The sequence below is a fragment of the Thunnus maccoyii genome, chromosome 5 (assembly GCF_910596095.1).
Source record: "Thunnus maccoyii chromosome 5, fThuMac1.1, whole genome shotgun sequence".
Classification (NCBI taxonomy): Eukaryota; Metazoa; Chordata; class Actinopteri; order Scombriformes; family Scombridae; genus Thunnus; species Thunnus maccoyii.
Window position 1 is genome coordinate 11966954 of NC_056537.1, and position 27494 is coordinate 11994447.

The 27494-nt window shown below is 39.9% G+C and overlaps 1 protein-coding gene across 3 annotated transcripts in view; it reads right to left on the bottom strand.

The window, feature by feature from the left end:
• Positions 1-755: 755 nt before the first annotated feature.
• tmem117 (transmembrane protein 117) overlaps positions 756-27494 on the bottom strand; it is a 47925-nt gene continuing 21186 nt past the window's right edge. For all 3 annotated transcript variants that reach the window (XM_042411415.1, XM_042411416.1, XM_042411417.1), the window contains exons 3-8: positions 25393-25525; positions 14344-14443; positions 10849-10946; positions 8795-8954; positions 5531-5660; positions 756-4467 (exon numbers count right to left, since the gene is read on the bottom strand). In XM_042411415.1, coding sequence (XP_042267349.1) covers positions 3806-4467; positions 5531-5660; positions 8795-8954; positions 10849-10946; positions 14344-14443; positions 25393-25525 — 1283 coding nt within the window. In that variant the 3' untranslated portion in view covers positions 756-3805. The remainder of the gene's footprint in view (positions 4468-5530; positions 5661-8794; positions 8955-10848; positions 10947-14343; positions 14444-25392; positions 25526-27494) is intronic.

A 27494-nucleotide genomic window follows, 5' to 3' on the forward strand; every position in this document is an offset into this window, starting at 1 on the left:
AAGTCTGAGGATCACCAAAGTCAGAAGCAATTTATCCTCTAGGACCATAAACGTCTGTACAAAATGTCATGGCAATCCATTTATTGATGGTTACTGAGATATTTCAGTCAGGACCAAAGTGGTGGACCAACTGACACAGACCAAAAGATTAGAAAAAGATTAGAAATTAAATCATTTTCTGTGGCAGAGAATGTTTTTCCTATAATTTCTCTATATTTTGTTGTATAAATCATCTTACATCCCTTCAGATATATCTTATGACCCCTTGGAGGGGTCCCGACCCCAGATTGGGTACCATTGTGTTAATTCTGTCAGCGATCAGTCTAGTTTTCCTTCCTCAGACATTTTGGATCTAATCTCTAACTCATTTACACGTATACATGTCCTGTAAACAAATCCTGCCAGGGAAGAAAGCACATAACAAATTCAAATTGTTTCCCGCTGGCATAAATCAAACAGTGACAGGCCCCTAGCAGGAGTTGTACTAATCTGAGCCGGATGTCATGTGTATGCAGGCTACATATTCAAGTGTCCTTGTGAAGATAGTATCATTATTCCTCATATCGCCCATATTAATTGGGTCAGCAGCTGCAAGAAGCTTGACCTGTGCTGTTGCTTGGCAACTATCCTCAAAGCATAAAAATGTAAACTAGAAGTTTTCTCACTGGGAATTACATAATGAGATCAGCAACCTTGTTCAAAAATATTCTGATATTATTGGGTCTCACAAAGTTGTCAAAACAAAATAGAATACAAAACATGTATTAATTTATTGGTAATACAAGGTTCAACAGACATACAGTACACTGAGCAAACACTGAAAGGAGTTTTCCTCCAATTTAAAAATGCACAAACACGCAGGAATTTATGCAAAGTGTCAGTTTTGCAACAAAACAAAATGAAAAACAGTATCAACAACATACAGGAATCCCTCACTTTTAACCTAAGCACAATACATTAGAAATATATCAGAACCTCTTCAAGACTAAAGAGGTTCTGCCCTTTGGTGAAACACTAATATCTAATGTCTTCATAGAGCAGTAATGTATAAAAGGATAATTACAGAACCAAGAGCTGCAAACCAATTATGCTAAATAAATTGACCTCTTCACAGAATGGCCTTTGTCAAAAACAAGTGTAGTAGCAAACACCTACGCACTTCACAAGCTTCCAGTGCACACATACACACACACACACACACACACACACACACACACACACACACACACTCACACTCACACACAAACATGCACTATTAAGTATAAAACATCCTTTACAGACACAATTGGACACACACAGCCACACACACACACACACACACACACACACACACACACACACACACACATACATACACACACACAGACATACACACTAACATGCACACACAAGGAATCATGTATAGAGTCTGGTGTGTGCCACCAAAATAATTATATAGTTTTACAGTGTTTCATTATAATCAATTAAATGTAAATGATAAATTTAATATGTATAAATTACTTCATAAAATGTATGTTTAAATGGTGTATTGATAAACTAACAATCAAATAAAGTATATTATTAAATGTGCCAATTATTAATGCTATTATGCTGTTAACAGTGACAATTTAAATGGAATTGCAAAATTACTAATAAAAATGCTTTTGAAAGTGTATGTTTTGTTATTCTATGTACCAATGTGTCTGCCTGATTTATTCCAACTCACAATTAATTTTATCTCCTTTAGACAGAGCTCTGCTGATTGGACTCTGGATTTAACTTTTAGGTGACACATTGTTTACACATATTAAAATGTAAGAGACGTCTTTAAATTAAAGCAATTGTGAAATGGAAATTTTAAATGTTTAACCAACAGACAAATATATCGTGAGATGGAATATGATAGGCAGACACATAAGTAAATGGAACATAAAAATGTCAAAATTTAAAAACCTTTTTTTTTTTAAATGAATTTTGTATTACATTTTGAAATTCAATTATTAATCCATAATTGAAATACAGAATAGGGAAATAAAATGATTAATTGGCAAATTCTGTGATAGTTTGAGTTCATAAGTGCCCTACTTTAAGTGTAAATGTAATTAATTTGAAATGGCTTTTTGAAATGTGTCAAATTAATTGATTCGAATTTATCATAATTTAAACACTGTAAAAGTCTATAATTAACCCAGTGGCACATTCCAGACTCAATATTCCTGTAATGTTTGGTGACCACTGGATCTTTAGTTTAAAAAACATTGTCAGGAATGGGCTGCAGCTGAGGATGCGGTTATTTGTCATTTTTCCCTCTTTTTAGAGAAATAATATTCAGGGTTATTCTAGTACATTACAGTATATTATAATGAAACAGAAAGATAACATTGCACTCTGTCTATGATTAATATATCCACTTTAAATAGTATATTTTCTTATGCAATGACATTTGTTCAAAGTATTATTTGTATTATTTTATTATTTGTATTCTTTTATTTATAGTATTATTTGGTATTTTTGGTCACAAAACTATGCAAAGTGATCCTTTAGATCTGAGTTGAAATGTGACAAACTGAAATTGAAAAATACATTTAGTAATATAGTAATGATTTAGTTAGTATTTGCACCTTACAGAAAACAACTAAAAGGGCACACTTTTTTTGGAACAAAAACCCAAATTATACATCTTTAAAATAACCTGTGTAGCACAAGAAAATATGCCAAGTGTGTGCAGCGAACACTGTCAAAGCCAATGTAAAGATTAATGCTGCAGTTTTCAGTTTGAAATCTGGGATTTTGTACAGTAGGATCATGTTTCAAATAAATAAAACAATTTTCCATGCATTTACCATGACTGAAAAACTGCCTCTAAAACTTGTAAGGTTTATCTAGACATAAAGAAGCCCTGAGCTTTGGAGCAGAAGCCTCCCTTGCACTTCAATGGTATGTTTATGCCGAGGGCAAAACCACCTTTCTGACTCAGTTGGTATTCAGTCCAGATGCAGCAGCCACATAAGCAATCATGAGGTTGCTTGCTGGTTTGCTATTTGATCTCTGCTGATTGCATTTATTAGCTCTCCACCTAATATTAAGTGAGGGGATATGAATAGGTCATCAGTGTACATTGATGTTCACAATCATGTCATTTAAACAAGAGTGATACATTTGAAATTGAGTAAGCGAGATGCTGCAAGAGAATAAATTAAAATGGTGAAGTCAAACGAGGTAACAGCTGTCCATATGATATGAAAGCATATATAAGACATTAATATAGCAGACCATAACTAGGACATCTTCCATTTTGTTGCCTATAGTTGTATAGACTGTCAGATTTCTGTCTGTATCTCAACATATGAAATATCAAGGCACTACTGTAGCTGTGTGATACATTAAAATCCACCTGACTGCGCTATCATGACTGTAGAAATACTCCTCTGATATAGGCACCAAAATAGTTGACAAAATTGAATTATGAAAATGCAAAATCCAAGCGAGCACCATGTCAATTAAAAGTTTGCATTCAGTTTTAAAAGATCTGCTTGTTATCAGAATTGCTGCCATTTTAGAGGCTTTTAAAAAGACTGTTTTAGAAAAATACATATTCTAAGCAATACAACTGCAGTAGCCATCAGGATTAGCTTGTAAATCTTGCACCATCAGTTTGTCTTTCTCTTGAATCCCATGGTCACCTGTGTTAAACATCCTTCTTGTGTTACTGCCTGATCTTATAGATTAAAAGCAACAATTCAAGATCATCACAAACTACATCTTGAGCCCTCCAAGGCTCTCATATCCATCCTGTCTGCAGTTGTATAGTTCAAAGTTTATAAGGTCACGGAGATAGTTTGTGGACATCAAAAGAGACTGCTGGTTCCTCCTGCGCTGCATTGTCAATCACAATGCTCGGATGTGTCTCTTGGGTTTCCGTGGAAATAGTAGAGTTAGTAGAGGGTGTCGCTCCAAAGTGTGGCCCATCTACCGAAAGTAGCATGGGCATTCCCGATCGTTTCAGACTATCACTCATGGTCACGTGCATCTCCTCCGGTGTCACGCCCATTTCCTTGCTGTACTCCGACGGCGACTTTCTCTTTATCCGCTCATAGGTCTTGTCTTGATTTTCCGTGAAGGTCTCGCTATCCTGAAATCGCCCGAACAACCAGATGAAGAACCCGAAGAGGACAAACGCCGCTAGGCTCGGAATGAAGGCCAGGCACTTGACATCCAGGCTGGCTCCGATGTAGCGGCTGTGGAGGAACATGTCCTGCTCCACGTAGGTCGAGTTGGTGCTGGGATCGATGTTGGTGGAGCGCCACTCGTAGGTGAGCGTGCTGTGGTTGAAGTTCCTGAGTGTGTCTGGCTCCTCCACTGTGTAGATCTTCTCACCAGGACCAACATACTGACCATATTCGTAGGGCTTGTAGAAGATCTGGTTCTTCCACATGTTGAGGTCCAAAATCAGCACAAGGAAGATGATACCGTAGTTGAACCACTTACCTGTAAGGAGACATGTGACTTCTATTAGATTTCAAACTAGGCTATCTTTGACAGATAAGCAAGGAATAAACATGCATGTACTGTACAGACAATTTAACAGACAAGCTGATTGATGAACATTGCAAGCCTACTCCAAACAAGATTTAGAGGGCCGAGTCAGACAGACGGATATGCTGTCACATTCATTTATCAGGAATTCTCCCTTTGCATATAGCTCATGCATTGAGACATACAGATCCATTTGCAGGTACTACTTCCGCTACAGTATCTTCTAACAAGATCACTACATTACCATGAGACAGCCATCTCCCCAGGTTGACTGATAGCAGGCAGATGTCTCCCTGGTTATATGTGACATCGCTCACTTCCTCTCCCCGAGATATACTGTTAATAAGCTTTTAGTTAAACCAGTCACGTCGTGCCAGAGACATTTCCATAATGCTTAATGGATATGCAATGCATTAGGGTTAACAACCTTTCGCGAATCACTGAGCGTTTGAACAGCTTAACATTTAGCACAGGAACATTGGTTTTGCCTTCTCTTGATGGTTGCGAGTCACTGTGTGCATGCGGTGGAACAAAATGGGGAAACCGTGAGGACGGTTTTAAATAGGAAATACACTCGCTCTCTGAGAACATTAAGACACAGAGACGTGAAGGACGATGAGAAATGTGTCTCGTACAGTGAGGAAAAACATAAGGAACGGGAAGCACAATTCCAGCAGTGGAGGTACCTGAGTGCCACATCAGCTACACATGTATTATAAATGGTCGCCGTGGTTAAACCATCAAACTCTTCCCCACATGCAGGGAAAATGAAAACTAGAGCAGCCACAGCACGTTTGGTATTCAATATACAATTCAGAAATAGGCCAAAGTTATGTCTCCCTCGTGGACATTTTGATTTCTTTCTGCTACTTAATCAGTTTATGACTGTGGGTGTTTAGTGTACTCTGTTAATAACTGCTTGAGAAAGCTTGAGGTACCCTTTATGAAACAATGAAATGACCCTGTGGTTTGTATGTAGTTTGTATGCAGCAGCTGTGCCCATATCTGCCTGTACCTGTGATATGAATGTGGTACTCCTCTTTAAAGATACGCTTGCAGACAGGAAGCTTGACCTTCACATGCGTGGTCGACATTCCTGGTAGATTCATATCCAGGTCCCCCATGAAGTGAGGGAATTCCCAGTCCTGAAAAGCACACACACACACAATCATATAGTTAGTGTAACAGTGATACTATAGCCTTAGCTGAAGAAAATTCAACACATTTTAATAAACACATCGACGTGTCAAATGTCAACCATGTTTTGTGCTTTATTGGATGTTGAACACTTGGCTGAACTTTCTCATATTAGCTTATATGAAGTCTCTGTGGAGACTGACAGGAGGTCAAACATGCCAGTCGCTGTAGCTAGACTACGCTGTGTGTTTACAGGCTGGTGGATTGTACTAATGTGCACTGGGATTTCAACACGTCAAAACACATCAACAGGCACCCTAAACTGACATTTAGAAGCTGCCTGTGCCCTGGTGTCACTTAGATCTTTTTGAAAGTTGTTATATTTTGTGGTGAGTGGCTTCCAGCAAAAAGCAGTCAAAACTCTCGATTAGGAACATAAATGAAAGAAATACATTAATAAATGGCAAAAATGATTACAAAACATATTTTCAAAAAATGATTCAGAGTGTAATAAAAATAGCTCTCAGTTTTGAAGAATTTGTTGATTGTTTTGGTTTATTGCCTCAAATTGTCTCAACAAATGTAAGCTGGCAACTTGTTTGTGTTATGTTCCCTGCAATTAATGTAATAGGTCAGATAAGCCACATATTTATAAGAAGTCTCTTTATAACATCTGATGCTGGAGTTGTATCTTTGAATAAAGAAGACAATGTCTTTTAATGAACTTAAATGCAAGAACAGTGTTGTTTTGCTCTAAATAATATATACATGAACACGAAACATTTTATGGACTCAAAATGGAGCAATGCCATCAGAATCTAACCAGGTCTAGTAACTAAAGCAAATGTAATTAATCACTTTCCGTATTTAAAAACAAGTGCATAATAAAAAAAATGGTAAACAGATGCAACTAATGAGAATCACCCACACAGAGACTGATGGAGAGATGAAAATTAAAATGTTTAAAAACAGTTTTGTTCCACTGAGCTGGCTTAATCATCTTGGAAATTAGCTTTTGTAATCTCTGTTACTGGAAACAACCAAGACACACACAATATCAGTGTTTTCAGATTAGCTATGTTTCCCCTCGGTTCCTGTTATTTGCACAGAGTGTCTTGCTGCATGAAATTACCACCACATGTTTGAAATCACTATCCTCATGTGATCATGATCTCCCATGCCAATATCTATGAACAGTATAACAGCTTGGTGATGTCCCCCTAGATATTAATTAAGTCCTCTACTCCTCCTTCATAGCTGCAGTAACTGTTGCTATAGCACTAACAGGCATGGCATTTAAGCCATGCACCTCCCTCCCACAAAATAATGACTCTCTACGCCAAATATAGGAAGAGTAAACTGGCAGGGTACATCCACATATCATCCACATGTGTAAATGTGTATATGCAGATACTAAGGACATAGAAATTTGACATTCAGCAGGGAAAATGCAGAGAAACAGCACAATTACACACAAAACTATATAAAAAAAAGTAAAAAAAAGTAAAATCCAGCTTGAAGGCAAATGCAGACAGGTCATTAATCGGGGCATTAATTAGTTTGAGAACAACAACACTCATCTTTTCTCATGGAGGTGAGAGATTAATTATGGCACCCTGTTCTCCAAGATGGAGGTGAATTAAGCTGTTGGGAGGGCCGTGGCGGATGAATTTTTATTGACTAACTCTGGTGGAGCGTAGTGACTGCTGCCAGTGCAAGGGCCCTGTAACGGCACAAGCTAACTCCTCTCGTAAATAACTGTAGTAAATGTGCTTGCTGTACACTGCGCAGAAAATGAGAAGGGCCTGTCAAATCCATGGGGCGAATGGGGAATGATATACCCCAAAGTTAAAGGGAGAGGGAGTCGAGGGTCCAGACCGGCTTGGGGAGTCAAACGGAGATGTCAAAATAGGGAGCATGCACATTCATGTCACAATAGGTCTGCGGATGTAATTGGGAGGTGATACGGTTAGGAAGCTGGAAAAGCTGGCCTCAGCAAGACACCAGCATCTGTGTAAGGAGATGCTTGCAAACTGTATGCTGAGCTCTTTCTATATATCTGCATAATCACAATAATTGGGTAAATGAATGAGAAAAACACCACACTCTGAAGTAATTACTGGCCAGAGCAGCCCAAAGCCCTCCTTAAAATAATGAACTGTTTCAATAAATAACTCTAGAAATCACTTTTAGCGGTGCAGTTGTTCTAATACGTATTACCATGGGAATTATAATGGTGTCCTTGCCAGGTTTCTGTGGTGTGGTGTATTTATAACACTAGAAGATGTTCTCCCATGCAATCACAGTCTCCTAGTAATTAGCATAATCAACAGAGTAGAAATGTACTTTTAAAAGATACCAAATATTAGCCTTGTAACGTGTCCTCTAACATCCAGCAACGAGGCCCAGTGAAATATGTTCATTAAGCATTTGGAGGAGCCGTGTTGAATTAGGCTCACAGTCAAACCACATACATGACTGGCTTGCGGTTCTGGCTCCTGGACTGGTGGCGAAAAACAAAAAAACAAAAAAAAACAAAAAAAACAAAAAGAAAACCCACCTTCTCCTTCTCTTTCTTTCTCAATACACAGTTTTTTTGTTGGTTTTTTTTTTGCCCAGACAAACACATTTGCATATTCATGAGCCACTGACACTGGGTTTATTGATGCACACTCTCCTGTGGGAGGGAGGACATTGGGTGGGAAAAAGGAAGGAGGGGGGGGGGGGGGGGGTAGAAAAAGTGAGAAAAACTCCAATCTTGTGAGTCATCATTAAAGAAAATAAACTATGCTCACAGGGGAGAAGAGAGGAAAGGGTGAGATCATGGCTGAGGTCTGGGAAAGAGGGATGGAAGGACTGAAGGATAGGACATGTGTAGGAGTAAACAACAAGTAAACATATATATATATTATATATATATATATACACACACACACAGGGTGTAGATGTGTGCATGCTTGCATTTGTGTCTATGCCAACTAAGAGTGATCAAACACCCCTCTCACTGCTCTGTGCCGCAGTGCCCCATTGATGAATAGGGAGGGAGGGGAGGAAAGGGGGAACTGGCAAGATGGGTAGAGGAGTAAGCCAAGAGACGTCCCAGCTCCCTCTTTTTTTAATTGGCCACAGGGGAGCGGTCTACCTGCATGACAATGAGAAGGTCGAAGACCAAGATGAAGGAGGCCAGGAAGGCTCTGGAGACCTCATCGCTGGGCAGGAAACCTCGGTTCAGGTTGTCCCAGCTGATCCAGTCAGTGCTGATGACCAGAACCACTACTGACGTCAGAGAGATGAGCACTGTCCTGCAGGAGAGGAGAGGAGAGGAAAAAGGAGAGGAGGAAGAAGAAAGAGATGAAAAATACCAGACCTTGAAAAAACATTTTAATACATTTCAGAATTTCAAACTAGATGAGGTGCATGGTTAATATTGTATATCTCGTAACACAAACAGCTCACCCACGTCAAACGCAAGAAAAGATAAATCAAGCACTATTAAGTTTCTCACTTTTCATAGACTCAATAATGTATTGAACAATCATTTTACCTGGATTTGAAAAATGGCAACAGATAGAGCTTCCAGGAAGATAAATGTGCGTAGAGGACAACTGTCTGTTCGTGGATGCAGAGACAATGCAATTCAAAACCCTCCTGCATACATATTTCCATATATTTCCATATTTAACATGAGCCGAAATATTTCATTTACCTGCATGCAGTGATTGCTGTGTTTTTTTTTCTGTGTTCCTTCACACCGTCTGAATTTTGTTTATGTCATATTGCTGTAATTCTACATTCACTGTTTACTGGAAAATTTCTCAGCAATCTGAAGAGAGGAACAATGACAAAGGCTAGTATTATTCTCCACTGTGTATTTTGTCTCAATGTCACCCAGTGATTACTGTGCTGTTGTGTGCATTCTCACACCACACATTGGCTGGCTGCACTGCAGATAGTGAGTGCCAGCTCATATCCCATTTCAGCAGTTAGGGAGATACATTTTGAAGGTTTTTATTATTCCACAGTGGTTTTTCTTTTCCTCTGCATGGCCGACTTTTGGCACCGTCGTTTACAATTTGCCACGACCCTTCAGCGCGTATTGACAGGATATATCTACTGACACATTTATCAATCATATTTCAACGGCTGAATTTCAAACAATAGCTTGTCAAATCCGACATTGATTGTGACAGTGCGAGTCAGGGCATCCATCAATAAAATGAGAGGCTGCAGAAAAAGTCACAGAAGCATTTGTCTGCTTGCATTCTAATTGCAGGTGAATCAATTCTGCGAAAGGATTTTTTTTTTTTTTTGAGGATATGTCTTTGGGCATTTTCGCCTTTAATCGACAGCTGGTAGTAGAGAAGTAGACAGGAAACTAGGGAGAGAGAAAGAGAGGCGTATGACATGCAACAAAGGTCCTTAGGCGGAGTCAAACCAGGGATTTTGCAGTTATGTGGCATGCTCTGTAATCATTCAGCTACCATGACGCTCCCTGCCAATGGAAATGTTAAAAGCTGTGGCCAAACTGTCTTTGAAGTTTGAAATGTCTATGTCTCGAACTCACTGTGTACATATCAAGCAGATGTCAAACTGTTTCAACCGTATCCTCTGCGCCAAATGTCCTTCACATCTCACTCTGACCCTAAAATGAACCACTAGAGAGGCGTTTGCATGTCGTATTTGACTGACAGCACTGAGCCACTTTGGTGAATGAACACTGCTGGGACTGTGCACTGGTGTTGTAATACATCTAAACAAGGAACCGTTCTACTCGGCTGTCTCGTAATGGGCATATCAGACATGGGTTGCAGCATTTGTTTAGCAGTTATTTAGGGGTCGCAGCTTGTGGTACGAGAAGTAAAAGGCAGGACTATGGTTTGCCCCGCGACCTTGCTGTGTCCATTGATTTTCACCCTGTTCTTCTAATTAAAGGTGCTGACACTGAATGAGGGAAGATTAACACGGCTATTGACTGCGTGTAACCCTGCGATGGGCTGGAGAGACCACATAACACACATATATGCATACACACACATACAAGCACACACACATCTACAGGGGAATGTATAATGCGTTTAGCTAGCTGGTAGGCAGAGAAATTGGTCTGAAATCTTATCATGTCCATGCAAAAAAAAAAAAAAAAAAGATTCACATGGCCTCACAGACAGTTCATCTTAGGGTGAGAAGACAACATACCAGAAGAGAACAATCCTGTTGTTGCCTTGTTTCCAGAATCTTCTGGCAGCTTTGCCCCAAGCTGGGTAGTGCTGATCCTGAAGCATCATATCTGTCACCTGCAGACACCAAAATGCATAGGCCTATTAAATTATTTGATTACTTGTGAAGGTCGGATTGTAGAGGAAGTTAAGACAGATGACAGTCTTTCTTAGCTTAGCATAAAGATTGGTATTAGGAGGGGTTGTGTGAGGGGGGTATTTTCTAGCTGGGAGCAGACCTCCTGGAGTATCCGCTGGTTGCCTGGCAACTTCATAGTGACAACAAGACACCAGGCCTTTTGAAAAAAGCCAAGTTAGTAGTTTCAACCTTTGTGCTAAGCTAAGCTAACTGCTTATGTACCATACAGTCATGACAATAGTATTAATCTTCTCGTATAACTCTCGGCAAGAAAGCAAATAATAAAGTATTTCCCAAAATGTTGAGCTGTTCCGTTGAGGTGAATCTTAATTATACATCATACAGTTTGTGTGTACAATGATTTAAACGTCCAGTTTTGTGGCCACAGTTTGGGTAATAGTCTTTCCTGTTTCAACATGGTTTGACTGGCCTGCACAGAGCCCAGACCTTCATCCATCCACTCCATCCAAAACTTTTAGGATGAACTGGAGCACTGACTGCCAGCCAGGCCTTATCATCCAACGTCAGTGCCTGACTTCACTAATGCTCCTGTGGCTGAATGTGTTGAAATCCCTGCAGCCAGGTTCCAAAATCTTACAGACAGCCTTTTCCAGAAGCATAGATGTAGCTGTTACAGCAACAGATTATCTTTTTTCAAGGAGATTGTTTTCTCAATGAAATGTTCAATTTTTGCATACTCCCACATACTTTTGGCCATGTAGTCAGGGTATGTAAAAAAAATAGACGAGAAAGAAAAAAGAAAGAAACAACATATGTGTAGTAGTATTGGTATTAATTTGAATGTGTATACATATTCTACCTTCTGCTTTACCAATACGCTTGAATTATACATATGCTACATAATGCTAAACAATAAATAATGCTAATTAATTGTTTCATTATTAATGATGTAGATGCACCTGTCCTTTTCAATTGGTGATAATATTTTCAACCTAATTGTCACTAAAAGAGATCAAGTGTAGATTTTCTTACATGGATGCAGATGCTGTATCAGAGAGTACTTTACACATGAGTACAAAAACGCACACTATTCTTTGTGTTGAGCCGCTGCAGAGGCAAGGTCAATTCGTCAATAAAGCGCCTCACTGCAGGTACTGTAGCTTGTGTAGGAAAAAAAAAGGGTTTGAATCAGGCAATCAGTGAGATGTTTCTGGTGTTGCAGCATTGCAAAAACAGACACTTTTTGTCCACTCATCTAGTGAAGACACACTGTAAATCTTCTATGCAGAGGAGATACAGAGGTCATCTTCAAAGTGCCTTGTTGAATTAATCAAATGTAAAAAACCTTGTGGGTAATTTCTGGAATCAGCACTTTGCCTTGGACTAACTTTTCTCCTTCACACACAAACACACATCTCTGTCTCCCTCGTTCACCTTCTCACTCTCTTCTTCCTACGTCTCCCTTCCGACCAGACTTCTACATTTCCCTTTCCCCTTCACCTCTGTTCCTCACTTCTTACCTCCCTCCTCCTTCTCCTCCTCCTCCTCCTCCTCCTCCTCCTCCTCCTCTCCCGTCTCTCCTTCCACCCCCTCTCTTTCTCTGCAGTATGTACTGTAGAATACTAATGTGACCGGTGAGGGAGCTTGTCAAGCTGTCTCAGCTGTGTGCATGCCGGTGTCAGAGCCACACTCCTCCCACCACAGGTAGTCCACTCCCGCTGGAGCTCTCCTCCTCTCTTTATGTTGACAAATGAACAGAGGTAGGTTTCTCCTCCAATATACTCTGTCCCTCCCTGTGCATTCCTTGTTTCCTCTGACGCTCCTTAGATCAAACCGCATGTTACTCTGAGGATTTGGTAGCAGATTGAACCGGATCGGCACAGCGGGCTCTAACTGTGTGCCTTATTGGCTGAGAGGATACACCTGACCTGGAAATTAGATGTGTGTGTGGCGCTAGACCATGTTTCTATATCTATCTTCCATATATATCTATCTATATATATATATGGTCATAAATATGATTTAAGCACACTTATTAAATTACTTGTGATATGAAAACATGGCTAAAAGTAGTGGATCTGCAAGGCTGTAATGCTTACTACACACAAAAAAGAAGACGGATGAATAAATGCTCTCTTTAAATCTTTCCCACCAGTGGACCAAAGAATCTGAAGTTTAGACTAAGCAAATGATGCAGAGGAATTTCATGTCACAAATGTGAGAGTTAAAGTCTGTGCATAAACTACATAGTAATATATCTACCAAATGTGGGTTTAATTACCTTCAACAACATAATTTGGCTGATGTGAGACATCTTTATTTGTTTGCTTTTTCCTGCACTTTCATATGGCTTATGCTGCGTTCACGCTAATGTACGTCAGATGGATGGGAAGGGATGGGATTAGAAAGATTCTCATGTTGGAGCAGTGAATGCTTGCAAGGCTTGCGAGCATCCACATCATCTGACAACTCAGGAATGTTGAATGATAACTGATTAGTCTTATGAGGGTTTTAAATACTGTGCATTGCTAAAATTAGGTTATATCCACTCAATTCGGGTTCAGTTACATTGAACGACGGACTTTGGATGACCCGAGGCGTCCATGTTTGCTTGGTTTTCAGACACTTATTAGACATGTCTTAAGTGCCAAGACGAATATATTGGAACTTTCAGAAGAATCCCAGTTTCCCTCCGATATGAACTCTGATATGACATGAACGCAGCATAAGCACTGAGTCAGATATATTGGAGCTGTAGTGTACTTCATCAGCTGCAGATTTGCTTTGAGCTGAATGCTAATGGAAAATTATTATGCTGAAGTACTAACATTGGCATTTCAATATTCCTATCAGTAACTACTGTAACTGATTCTTTCTTTTATTCTTCTATTCTTTTATTATATTTAAGCAAGTAATTCTAATATTTAAGTAGCATTGTATTGGTACTTGTCATTTTTTAAAACTATATCCAGCCCTACATTTAGTGTGTTGGTATGTTGTAGCATTGTAAATGAGCATTAATTTCAAATACAGTTGTGGGAGTTTTGTCATGAACTTGAGTGTTGAACAAGTATTAATATTTGATTTTTTGGTACTAGATGAAAAATCTGGGGATAACTAAAATTATTAGAACTCATCCTCTGGTTACCATGGATATCTGTAACACATTTACACATTGCCAACTCTAGAGCTTCACCGCTAAGGGGGAAAACATTTTCAGATTTAATTGATGTCATTGTGCACGATTTAAATTTGGACGTCTCACTTATTGGATGTAAAATTCAACCTTTCCTTCTGTAAATGCACATTTAGTATGTAACAAACTCATTTAATGTTAAGAATATATCATTCATTTGATAAAAGTTGGAATCTCACCATCCAAGCAGTGACAAAGTCTCCCATCCACGTCCCCACTGCAGCAATCTTCATAAAGCTCTCATTCCTGATGCCCATGTATTCTGTCACCATGTGAGGTCTACAAGAAAAGAAGACCGAGAATGAAAAGGACATAAACCGTGCAGTATATGTTATGAGGGTAGTAAAGGCAGAAGAAAAAGAAGGAGGCATGGTGACCAAACGAGGGAGAGTCAGTGGACGGCGAAAGAGAAAATGGTCACTGCTGCTAAGTATCATGATGCTAGCTGTCACAGCCAATCAATATCAATCTAATCCTGTGAAAACAATGAGCAATGGCTATACCTTCCATAAAGCCCAGAGGATTGTAAACAATTTACACCAGCACAATAGAATTTATGCAGTATCACCACTTTCATTTGGTCCCGTAGTGTTTGGCAAATGATCCATTTGTTTGCCAAATTTGTCTCATGTCTAGTTGATTTCAAATCAACACTGCTGCCCCGATGAGATCCCTCCTGTTAATGCAGTGGATCTGAGTGAGCTCGGTTAACATCAACTGCAGCAGCTCTGAAGCAAAACATAGATTAGGCCAAGACACGCCATTAGAGAAACAATCTCACATGTAATAGTATCTGATAAGAAATGACATGCTTTCTTTGGAGTCCTAGTTACACCTTCATCTCTGTACAGTAAGTGAAGATGAGAAGCTTTTGTTCAGTCCCACAAACCCACCTACCCAACACACTGACACACACACACACACACACACACAACATCACTACATTTTCTCCAGGTAATAGCACAGGGAGGGGGGAAAAGTGGGTCAGTCGCCTCCTATATGGGACTTGCGACGGTGAGAGAGGAAGAGAACAGAGGGGAGCGAGGAGGCCTGTTTGATCTCCTGGCAGCCAGTGTCTTAGAGGCTGAGTGGAGCAGGTGGGCGCCCATCACCTCCCCCTCCAGCTTCCCCTCACCCCCTACAGGTCGCACTCATGAATATAATAGATGGCGATGGATAGGACTCTGGCTGTGCTTTCAAGGGGTCTTATTTGAAGTCAATGGCTCCATTCATCTTTGTTTTCCCCGGTCATTTTCTGGCCGCCAGCAAACACCAATAAAAATGTTTTCTATTGCACAGAGGGCTCGGGAAAATCTCGCCTACAACCTTGCTGGTTATAGATCATTTCCTATATAATGCCTGTTTCTCCTTGATGGTTAATTTTAATTTCATCCGTTAGCTGACTGCATTAAGAGTTCCATTTGGTGTGCTGTTCACTTTGTAAATGAGTCGTTGTCACACAAGTCTAAACAATCTGTTGAGAAGCAGTGGAGGGTAATCCTTTTAAGCTATTAGCTAACACAGCAGCTTTAATAGGTGTTCATTTTTAATTAATGCTAATTGATCGTGCTTTTTCACATTATGTATGAGCCCAGAACTGAGAAGCATAATAAATGCTCATAGGCGGAACGATCATAATTAAATTGTGGCAAGCAGTGACCCAAAATGCCAAATGTTTTCAACTACCTGTTTACAGCAAATGTGTGAGAAATACCATTCCCTGGAAGGAACCATTATAAATCATAAGTCATCAATGTAGCATGCATTTAACAGATTTGACAGGATTTTATTGACGAAAACGTGCAGTAGCGCAGGTGACGTATTGCCTCGCTCAAGCCCGCAAATAAAACGGCCTTGATTGGAATGGCGATTTATATCTGCATTAAGTCAGTTAGACATTCAGTGGTTTGGCACCGCTCCAGTTACCAAGGAGATCCCATTGGGAGTCATTTACCCGCAGCAAAATTCTAATCAATACTTCAGGAAATGCTGTCTGGCACCACATGCTAGGCTTTAAATCTAAAAAAAAACTACCCTGCTGCCAACCCCTGCCCTTCTCACATATTTAATTGAGCAAATGTTACCCCTGTGCTGAAGGAAAGGGGTTTTTTGGGGTTTTTTTTGCAGAGCACCTATGATGAGTTTGGAGACTCTTCGCAGTGCATGATCAGAGGCAGAACTCTCTAACTTATTCATGCTGACTGAAAATTTAATGGCCTTTAGAGCCGGATGACCTAATGAGCGAATTCAGTGTAGTGGAACATCAGTACAGTAGCACCATGAATAATCAGCCCCAAAATGGCTCCCGTGGCTTATTCGCAGAGCCAGTGGCAGTGTCAGTGCCAGTACTGCCGGCTCAGCCAGCTTTGACCCTCTGTGGAATGTTATCAGGTTTCCCACACTTGTTCAGTCATAATATTCAAGGACATTTCAGCGCCTTTCAAAGTCTTGTTCCGTCACATGCAAGAAATTGCAATTTTGCGCTATAGAGGGTACAGAGTTAGTATAGAGTTGTGAGTTCGGACGGTACCTCTGTTTGGCATTAACCAGTGGGAAGGCCTTTTTAAATGCTGCATTGATATAGGCATCTGCAAGATCATTGTTGTCTGATTTCGGTGACATCTTTAGTCATCTTTGGTTTATATTACTTTTTTAAACACTTTAGATTACAATACTTCTCTCATATTATTTTATTTTGATGAAGCTTGAGCTTCTTCTCCTTTCTATTCAGCTGTGATACCTATCACTCCTCCCATTATGTCACAGTTCTTTCATCTATTCACTGCAGGCAAATTGGTGCTGACGCTTTTGGCAACATACAACACATCACTTACTGTGCACCAGATTTTTTCTTTGAACATGTGTATAGGTCGAAAATTGTTTTATAGCAAGTTGAGATCTCTCTCCAGTTTCGTTGTTAAATACAAATTGTAATCAGAAATAAACATTTGTCACTGAAGGTATTGTTTTACATGTGTGAAGATGTTTTTAATATTATGGTAAATGGATTTCATTTATATAGCCCTTTTCAACCTTAGTTGAAACACATGTTCACACACCTTAAGTAAAGTGTTAAGTAAAGTAAGTTAAGTAAACTGGCTTGGCCATCAGTAGCAATTGGGGTTCCATGTTGGGCTACAGCAATTACTCAATTGATGAATTAGTCACTACAGACAGAAAATTAATCATCGACAATTTTGATAATTATTATGTTGTTAAAGTCATTTATCTAGGGAAAATGCCAACTGTTTTCTTGTTCCAGCTTCTCAAATGTTCCTCTTTCACTGTAAATTTTATATTTTGTTGTTCTGCACTGTTGGCAGGCAAAACAGGCTATTGAAAGACATCTTCTTGGGATTCAGGAAACGAAGGTGTGAGGCAATTTTCACCATTTTTTATTTTTAGACTTCATGATTAATATATTCATTGTAAAAAAATAATCCAAAGACGTATGGGTAATAAACTTAATCATTAGTGGCAGCTCTAGCTGTGTCTTACTCAAGGACATTTCAACATGTAGACATGTAGACATGTCAGTGCAGTGATGTTCTTTGTACTGCATGACTACATGTGATTACATCATGAAACCACACTGGTATACTGTACTATGAAAGACACTGTTCACTGGAGAGACCTTGTAAAGACATAAATCTGAACCTGTAAAAGCCATTCCCCTTAAATTTTGAATTTCACGTTTCATTAACAATCTACACTGCAACATAGTGCTAAAACAGTTTTGCAGTGTAATACTATGCTATAAACTAAGCAGTTTGACCTCCATATATTTATCAATTTAAAGTTTATGGTTTAATTTTATTTTTGTCAAAGGTGCAGCTCAAGGATTTTCAAGCCCCATGCAGCCCTGACAATTAAGGTTACGAAACAGCATGGTGAGAGAGCTTTCACTGCTCTGAGTCATCAAAGACCCTGATTTCTATTAATTTTTTTTACTGTCTACTTGGATGTATATGCCTTCATGCTGGGTTTTATAAACTTGTTTTCTCTGTCAGATAACCAGTGATTTAGTGACCGTGGCAACTGAGTGACCTCTTCTGCCCTATAAAGGCTAGACTCATTCAGAACATTAAATTGCGACCTTGGCTGGCTCCACATTGAAATGCATTGCGCGTCTCCCCCCTAACGTCGCACCCAACGTCATATTTACAGTACACAACACACAGCAGCAGTAGTTACCAGGGAGCATAAAGCTGTCAATGCAGACTCTCTTCACTATCACTGTACCATCTCCCAAGGCAACTTAAAACCTCAATCTCAATCTCAATTCATCACTCAGTACAGAATCAGTCCACGTATTGCATTAAACAGGCTGGAGATTGAGTCCTTTAGTCCTTATCATTCCCCCAGCTCAGGAGTGGGAGTGAATACTGTCGGGCAATATCCCGGACAGCACTGCATCAGGCTCTCCATTCCCTCTATCAGCTTTCCTTTAGAAAAGCAGGGTCCAAAACCAGGTCTGTGTGTACCTGAAGTGCCTTTACATGCAATCTAGTACCCTGCACATGATTTTTTTTGAGGTTATTTAGTATCCTGGATATGTTTTGTGCATGTAAACACTATATTCTGGTATCAGTAACTTGGATAGCTGGATCTCTCCGGGACACAGTGGTATGTAAACATCTTATCCAGTTTTCGGATTACTGTTTGTCATATTCACAGGTGATTCTCCAACTCGAGTTGGATGTCGTAGTCAGTCAGTTAGAAAAAAAAAAAAGTATATATTACCAATGTAATGATGCCAAAATAAATGTCTGACAGTGATAATGCAGAGGATAAATTTTCATTTTCGCTCTCATCTTCCATCACAGAAGATTAGAAGGTGAAGGATAGATTGGGACATAGTCGTAATCATCAGTTTATTCACTTTAAGTTTTGTCATAGGTCCTATCCGACACCCCGGGTAAGACATCTTATGGGTTTATGTCCCCACCCTTATTGCACATCTAGTGCACCTGGTACACTAGGCACTTTCATCCACATGGTATAGGATTGCCTAGTAGTACACTTCTTCTGTCAAGAAACTGTAAGGACTATCTCTGCCTTAACAAACAGAAATTTCCACATTGACCCGGCACTTCACCTCCTTAATGACTCCTCAGAATTGCTACTCCTGGAAAAGGCACATAAGTTATGGCTGGCTGGTATGTCAGCAGCAAAGAAGCTTATTGCTCAATGTCGGATTTCCCTGCAAACTTTGACACCAAAACAAAGGCTTCTGCCAGGATAAATGCAGCCAGTCCTTCCACAATGGGTTTATGGGAAGATGGAATAGCAGCTATGAAAAACTTCCTATGAAACAATGCCCATCACTGTGACTGAATGACTTATTTTACTTGTATAAAGTATAAAAGTACACACAAAAGTAAACTTATAAAAACATAATTTTAGACAACTAATAAGAAAATCAATTGCTTCAAAAACTTCTTTGACTGAACAACAGTACAAAAATGTTCTGGACTGTGTGTGGTACTGTATTTATAAATGTCAGGAAATGTTTTATGAATTGGTTTTATTGAACAATTGGCCACAGAACAGTGATCACTTAATGAAACACAGGAAAACGATGTTCTAAATGTAACTGAAATATTATCAGAGACGTTAATTAATACTGTGAAACATAAGGAAGAGATGACAAGACTGAATGGGGTGTAGTTGTATGGTATTACACACACACACACACGCCGACAGAAAATCCATCTCTGCTGCTACAACACGCCTCCCCACCTCCCATATACATACAAAAATACACCTATAATACACAGTAATACCCATAATGGATGTATATTCCTAGTGGACACACACCACCATCAAGTATATGATGTTTACTGTTTGCAACTGCTGCCGTTTCTCTTTATGTGACAGCGACGTATTGAAGAGGACCTGGGTTGCACCACTGATGCTCCTCCTCTCTGTCCCAGAAAACAGCAGGATAATATAATCAGAGAGGAAATGACTGACCTCACTGCTTCTAATAGCACACAGTCTGTTTCAGAGATATTCTGAGACCAGAGAAAATGACTTTGGAGGGAAAGCTTTACACTAACTAAACACTTGTTAAATACGTAATGAGTCATTCCTGAGATAGCGACGTAATGTGCATGTGTAGGAGTGTGAAAGACAGCAGGAGATATGCTTAGAAAATAAATGTGGGTGTGTGTAAGTATGAGAGAGGTAGAGTGAGGAAGGCAAACATAGATCAATAAATCTAAACTGCAAGACATTTACTACATTTTACAAATTGCAACAGGTTTAAACATCAAAAATATCATTAATAGTAAAACTGATTCTGAAAAAACTGACAAGAAAACCAATATATTCAAACATAGATATTCCTCCATAGTTATTTCACTTAGGGCTTCAACTATTATTTATTTTAATTATTGATTAATCTGGTGATTATTTTGTTAATTAACTGTTCAGTCAACAAATTGTCAGAAAATAGTGAAAATAGTGAAATATTTCCTAAAGCCCGATCTTCAAATTGTTCGTTTTGTCTAACTAACGGTCCAAAAGCCAAAAATATTAAATTTTCTATCACAAAGCAGCAAATATTACAACTCAGAAACTGGAATCAGACAATGCTGAGCATTATTCCATCATCAAAATAGTTGCAGATTAATTAGAATAATTTCTGTTGATTGACATATTTTTTCAGCTGTAACCTTAATATCCTATATGCCTGATACCCCAAAATCATGTAAGAAAAGAAAGGAAGATCCATGTTTAACCATTACAATATTCAGAAAAAGAAAATGCTATATGCCACATATTCAATGTTAAATCTGATATCTATGTTTTTTTTTAAAAAAAATATATAATATAATATAAAAATATATACAAAATATATATCAACACATTTACTGTGGTCTGAGTAGCTTTTCATTCTCCATAAGACTCTGAGAAATGTTGATTGGTTTGTCTGGTCACATCTGTCCTGGTTGACAGGATTTGGTTGGACAAATAATCAATATTGTGACATATTGCTGAAACTGTTTAAGGTCAGCAGTTTATAAACCTTTGAAACACAGTAGAGTATAGGTTAGATTCCTCTTTCCAAAAGGCATTATGTGTCATAGATGATTTTCTTGTAGATTCACGTGTTATGATATTTTAAAACAGTGATCTATCACATTAGGATGTTACTGTCAGTATGAAATCTGTTCACAGAGCCACTGGAAATCATACATTTTATTCTATATTTATTTTTTCACAAATCAAAAACCAACACCATAAGTACAATAATATCACACTTTGCATTTTTATACAGCCTTGGCTGTCATATAAAGAGAAGGTTTCTAGATAAGCTTAAACATCAACAACAACTACAATTTTTATGTAGTTTAACTCAACAATCCCAACACAAGGTTTACTAGCATTCACTTGCTTTTTCCTGAGTTTTCCATCCAGCAAGTCTTCCAAATTCAATGAAAACATACACCGTATGAAACTGCCCTCCAGATACATATATATATGTGTTCTGATTTGGCACACATATTGGCAGGATTTGTTTGTGCCTTCCAAAATCATTACAAATCACTGTTATAACAATAAAGTCAATGTTATTATCTGACAAAGTAAAGAGTATTGTTTGAGTTACCGGTACTTAGTTACAGTTTTAAAAAAACATCTTTGTTTGCATCAAAATGACTACCTCATTAAAGTTAGAGGACCTTCCTCATCATGGTTACAATAGTAAACATGAGGTTAAGGTTAGGGCTGTCTCCTATGGCAAAGTCCCAATTTTTTCTGATCCATCCAACCATCCTGACCTCCTCACTCTGCAGTCTTTATAGCTTTATGATAACATCACCCAATTTCCAGGAGTCATAATTCCTACAGCTGCTAGAAGGCTTTGTCACCGGCACGTAAACAAATGTCATTTTTGGATTCCAGCATTAGGGAAAGGCCGGATCATAGTGCTCCGTGTACTGTAGACAGCGGCAAATCCCATACATGATTGCATGCAACAGGAGGCATCTACATACTGCAACATACTATTTATTCAGCCTTTTAAATCCACTTGTCCATGGTATTACCCCAGCTTAGTGACAGACAAGCAGACAGACGAGGGGGACCAGCATGCACACAGCACAAAGGATCATAGTAAACAAAGGCAAATACCCTCATACGATGGGTTCTAATCCCGCTCCGGGTATCGCTGTAGTCAAATGCCACATCCCTGCCTGCTCCTCATCAAAGATATACACCCACTGCCTACTCTTCTTGCTCAGTTTCCACCCAGTCCTGACATCCACCCATCTATTCCTCTACTGTGTAACAACAATATAGTATAGAAGTTGTTTAACAGCTTTGCTGTTCCTGTCCCATGCACTACAGCTCCCTATTAGATCCCAACATACTCCCTCCTTTCCTCCTTCACATGCTTTACCACCCCCTTTCTCTAAATTAGTCATGATTAATGTGTACGCCACGCATTGGGCCGTCTTAATTAAATAACACCATCTAATTAGGGGCTGATTTCGGCTGGTAATGGCACCGTAAGATGGCGGAATGGGATTGTGTGGTGTGACAGAACATTCATGAAGCCCGTCAAACTCCCTGGGCGGTCACACTCCCCTGGTTTCACACAAACAGCCCCCCTCCCCTAATCTGACAGTTACATTAAAATGCAAATAGCCTAGATGTGAGGGTTTGGTAACAAGTGTGGCTTACAGCTCCCAGGGAGCCACTATGAACTGGGTTTTTTTTTTTCTGATATGACATAAGCCAGGTAACAGGTTGATAGCTGTTGACCCAGAAGTGGCTGTTTAAATATTGGCTAACACGCTGCGGACATGAGAAAGATTACACAGTCTGGAAATCTCTTTCAGCTGAGAGATAATGGCTTTGATGAATCCATTTTACGTGACTAATCATGAATAAATACTTGTCATCCAAAGATATGTATACAATGTCTTATCAGTGATTGTTTGCTTTCCTGATGGCACAGTTTATCTTCTTTCATTGTGGATGTATCACTGGTTTTAATTAAATCAAGCTCAAGACCAACTGAAAGGTCAAAGAAAATTAAAGAATATTAATGAGCGAAGGGCACGGGCAGCATGCAGCATCAGGTCAGAGAGACAGCAGGGAGACAGACGCCAAGCCCCCACCGCACCCCTGCTCCTACATCGCAACACAAACTCACACTCATACACACACTCTTCTATATACACATACATGTGAGCTAACTTGAGCGAGGTGTGAGACATGAACAATATGTGGTGTGTGTGTGTGGGATGCCCTGTCTAGCCACCAGAGGAGCATCCCCTGCAGTGCACCATCATGGCTACATGTCAACGCCAGCAAACCCCAAGCCAAAATACCTACCCTTTAAACCCCTTGACAGTAATAATATCTCACAGCGCCTTGTTCTTTCAGTACAAATGAAAAGGAAAAACACCATTCATTCCCACAGAGGGGCAGCTGCAGCCACAAAGGGATATTGTACTTTTCCTTTGTGCTGTGGCAAAGAGAGAACTACAACAGCATCGCTGCGGGGTGAGGGAGTGGTTGGAGGACTGGGGGGGACGATGCAAATAGGGTTTGGACATAGATCAAAAGACTTAAGTTTCACTGCATCATCGGGGCTGGAGCACTTCTACTCCTCCGCTCTCTCTACCCCCTCCCATCCTCCGTCACCTTTTCGCTCACTCTGCTGCATTCATGCTCTCGCAGGCCGGAGCCCGTCTTCAGAGGGGCGCCCTGGCAGAGTGTGAACAGTGCTCTTACATGTCGGTCTTGAACAGAGATGTGAACACTAATGGTTTTTGGCAGGGCCCCGGTCCTCAGTGGATACACTGCTGGAGCAGAAAGAAAACAAGCGGGAAAGAGGTACAGAAGGAAGAGGGGTGTGTGTGGGGGGGGTGGGGGGCAAGTGCAGAAAACGAGCAGGTGTCTTTGCAGGGCTGGGTTCACTCGCTTTACAACAGCACCATCTGTCTTTGTGAGCAGAGCCTTACAGTGTTGAATAACTGATGTCACTGCTCAACACAAACCCAGAGCATATAATTACGGATGGGTTTTAATGTCTTGTCAGCCGGTTTAATTGTTTAATAGGCTGTTTTGGTTGCTACTTTTTATATGTGGACAACTGATGCAGCTAATATGAATAGAGAGTGTGTGACTTGCACATGATAGATGGATATAAATTATATGTTACATCATTCAAAATGTCTGAGTAATTCATTATTTTCCTCTAAGTATTATCTGGATGTCATCTGCTGAAACGTTCCTGACAGTTTTAAAATGCACTGGCACACTAAAAAAAGGACCCTTTTTCTCAACATTTGAGAGCCAGTAAACAGGAATCCTCTTTGTGACAGATGCACTCAGTGCGACTGCAAATGTAACTTTTCCCTGAGCAAGCAACATTCATCGTCTCAGCGGACCTGCCCCTCTGCTCAGCCATTCGCTTCCTTTTCTCGGCCAACCAGAGAGAACGGACAAGATGGATGTCGGTGTCACCGCACTGGCTGGAGTGACAGATGGGCTGATTATACAAACTCATCCCTCTGGCCATAGAAAAACACAACACCTTGCCTGCTAGCTAATAGCCTTCATCTGCCTGCACTTTATGGATAGTTGATGCTTGTTGTTAATATGGAAAAACAGAATTATATGGACAGATCCCATTAAAGCCCTTGACAGCTTGTACCTGAACAGACACCTGCCACACTAGTTTTTTACAGCGCAAACAAACAAAATGGTAAATCACCTCGCAGTGACCTCACGTCTGGCTAGCTGGCTTCAAGGGCATGTTTTCCTTCCTCTAGACAGACACATTGCAAATGCATAAACGGATTCCTGTCATCGGGTTGATGTGTGGGTGTCAAGCTCTGCTGTGCACACTGGCTTCTCAGCAGGTAAGCCTGGGCAACAGGGGTGAAAACCAAGACACAAACTGAGAAGGACATGGCAAAATATCTTGATTTTTGGACAGAAAGGTGTCAAAAAAAGTCAAGATCATGGGAGAATAAGTGCAGGTGCTGAAGGTGATCTTTCAGGATTAACCATCCTCCCCTTGCCTGCCCTACCTGTGATTTAAAGTCTGGGCTGATTAATCAAACTGGTATCGAGTCTCTGTTCAGGCGAGACGTTTAGATCAATCACGCCAGCCAAAGGGGAGCTTACAGTGGCTCTAACAAATGGAGGCAGAGAATGAGGGAAAAGGCGCAGAGAGAGAGAGAGAGAGAGATTGAATGGCTTACTCCATGCTCCCAGCCATCAGCAGGAAAAGGTTGTAGATGTGTGAGAAGATGAAGAGGAAGAGGATGGTGCTGAAGAACATGGTCATCCAGGAGCCATGATCCTCGCGGAACATTTTCAGGCGCAGGTATCGACCTAAAGGGAGCATGACAAGGACACTGCTGTCAGTGGCGGTTCAAACAGCATGTCAACCTGCTAACATGTTCGGCCACGAAATGGAGATGAAAGTAAATAAATTAGTCACATAGATCAATAATGTCCTACTCTGTCAGATACGTACCCTTTAGGCAATGAAATTAAGATTAAAGACCACTTTGAGGTGTCACTTCCCAACCCTGGAGTAATTGTCTTTTCCCTGACCAATTTCAACAGTCTCTATTTCATCATCAGTCCCAACAGAAAACATTCTACATACACGTCATTTCATGCATCGGGCAGATATACCGTCAGTGGATTGATGCTCACTTGTGTTTCGTGATGTGAGTTCTGCATGATTAGAGAAATTATTCAAACATTTGTGACCTGTGGTGTTTTCTTTTATACAGTCCTGGCTTTGAATCAAATTATGGAGAAATATCTCTCTGGCAGAGCATGAGATTGATTCGGATACGCAGCCTTCTGCACTGAATACATAATCACACAAGCTTGTCCTCTGGTGGCGGCGCTCCGCAGAAGACAACAGAGGTCTATGATACAACTGTTAGCTTGTTGTTGTACCTTGAAAAGATTACAGTTGCTGCATTTAGCTGCATGTGGCTCACTATGGCAGAACCTTTGTTATGTTGCTCTTAATAACAAGCAGGTAAAAATATATATACCTACGATTCAAGGGCTTTTCTGGCCAGAGTGAGATGAAAAAGCATTACATCAATACAGTATAAATTACTGAGAGATCTGAAAAATAACATGTGTGATGTAATTAGGTATGCATAATGTAATTGCACAACAGCTGTCAGAGTCCTTGATCTACCTCCCACACTGCTCATGTAACAGAAGCAATCTACTTTGCACATTTCAGGTGTCTGTTACTACCATCATCATGCAGACCTGGGTCAAATAAGATTTGTAAATACATTTTTTTTTAAAAACTAAATCATTCTGAAGGGATACTCCATAGATTCAGTATTGCACTTCCATAACGTTGGAGGACTTACAAGAGGCAGATTTTTAAAAACAGTCAAAATTGATGCAACATAGCCTGAGGTATCCTGATTTCAAATGGATCCAACATTTCCCATCATGCAACCAACAACATCATTTTGTTTGACCTCCCTGCATGGTAAATGTACATGTCTTTCAAACTTTGCCCCTAGTTTGTAACACAAGTTTTCTGTTAAAATATGTTATTCTCCAAACCCAAGCTGAGATAACCCTGATGTCATCACTACGACATCATCGGGGCTATTTTCAGACTTGACAAAGCTCTCTTGAGAGCGACACAAGACATTGTACAAACATTTTTACAGTAAAATAACATTTATGTGTAAAATTAGTGATGTGTCCCCTTGAATTAAATAATAATTCAGAGATTTTACTAAGCTAATATGAGGGTTCCTCATGTGGTGAACCCCGATCAAGTGCTTCAAGGTTACTCAATTGACTGTATATTAAGAAATCCTCCACTAAGCTTGGCTATTCACCTCTATTTCCACTACTTTACATATTGCTCACACATACACTTCCAGGCTCTCCCTGTGCTTCCACTCTGCAAGCTGTGATCTGGTGCCAGAAGCGGCCATCTTCCCAGGAACAACTCTTTGTTTTTCTCTCCTCCAGCTCAGTCAGCGTCCCTTTGAGTTACAGCTCCTCGGAGAGCTCATTGTGTTTGTGTCCATCCACACACACACACAGACACACATACACACTCAGCCAGAGAGACAGAAAACCAGAATGCTCCATTTATTTTCCCATTACAGCCTGGCTGGTTTACTCTCCAATGGTTTTACATGCTGTTCAATCTCAGCTTGCTCACTTAAGTTTTTTTCCACTGCGCACATAAAACAAAGATGTAAAGTTTCCTAAGGAGATGAGGATTGTTGTTGAGTTTAATTGCATTCATAATGAATAAATCTGCTGTTGTAGGTTCAGCTATATCATATGTAAA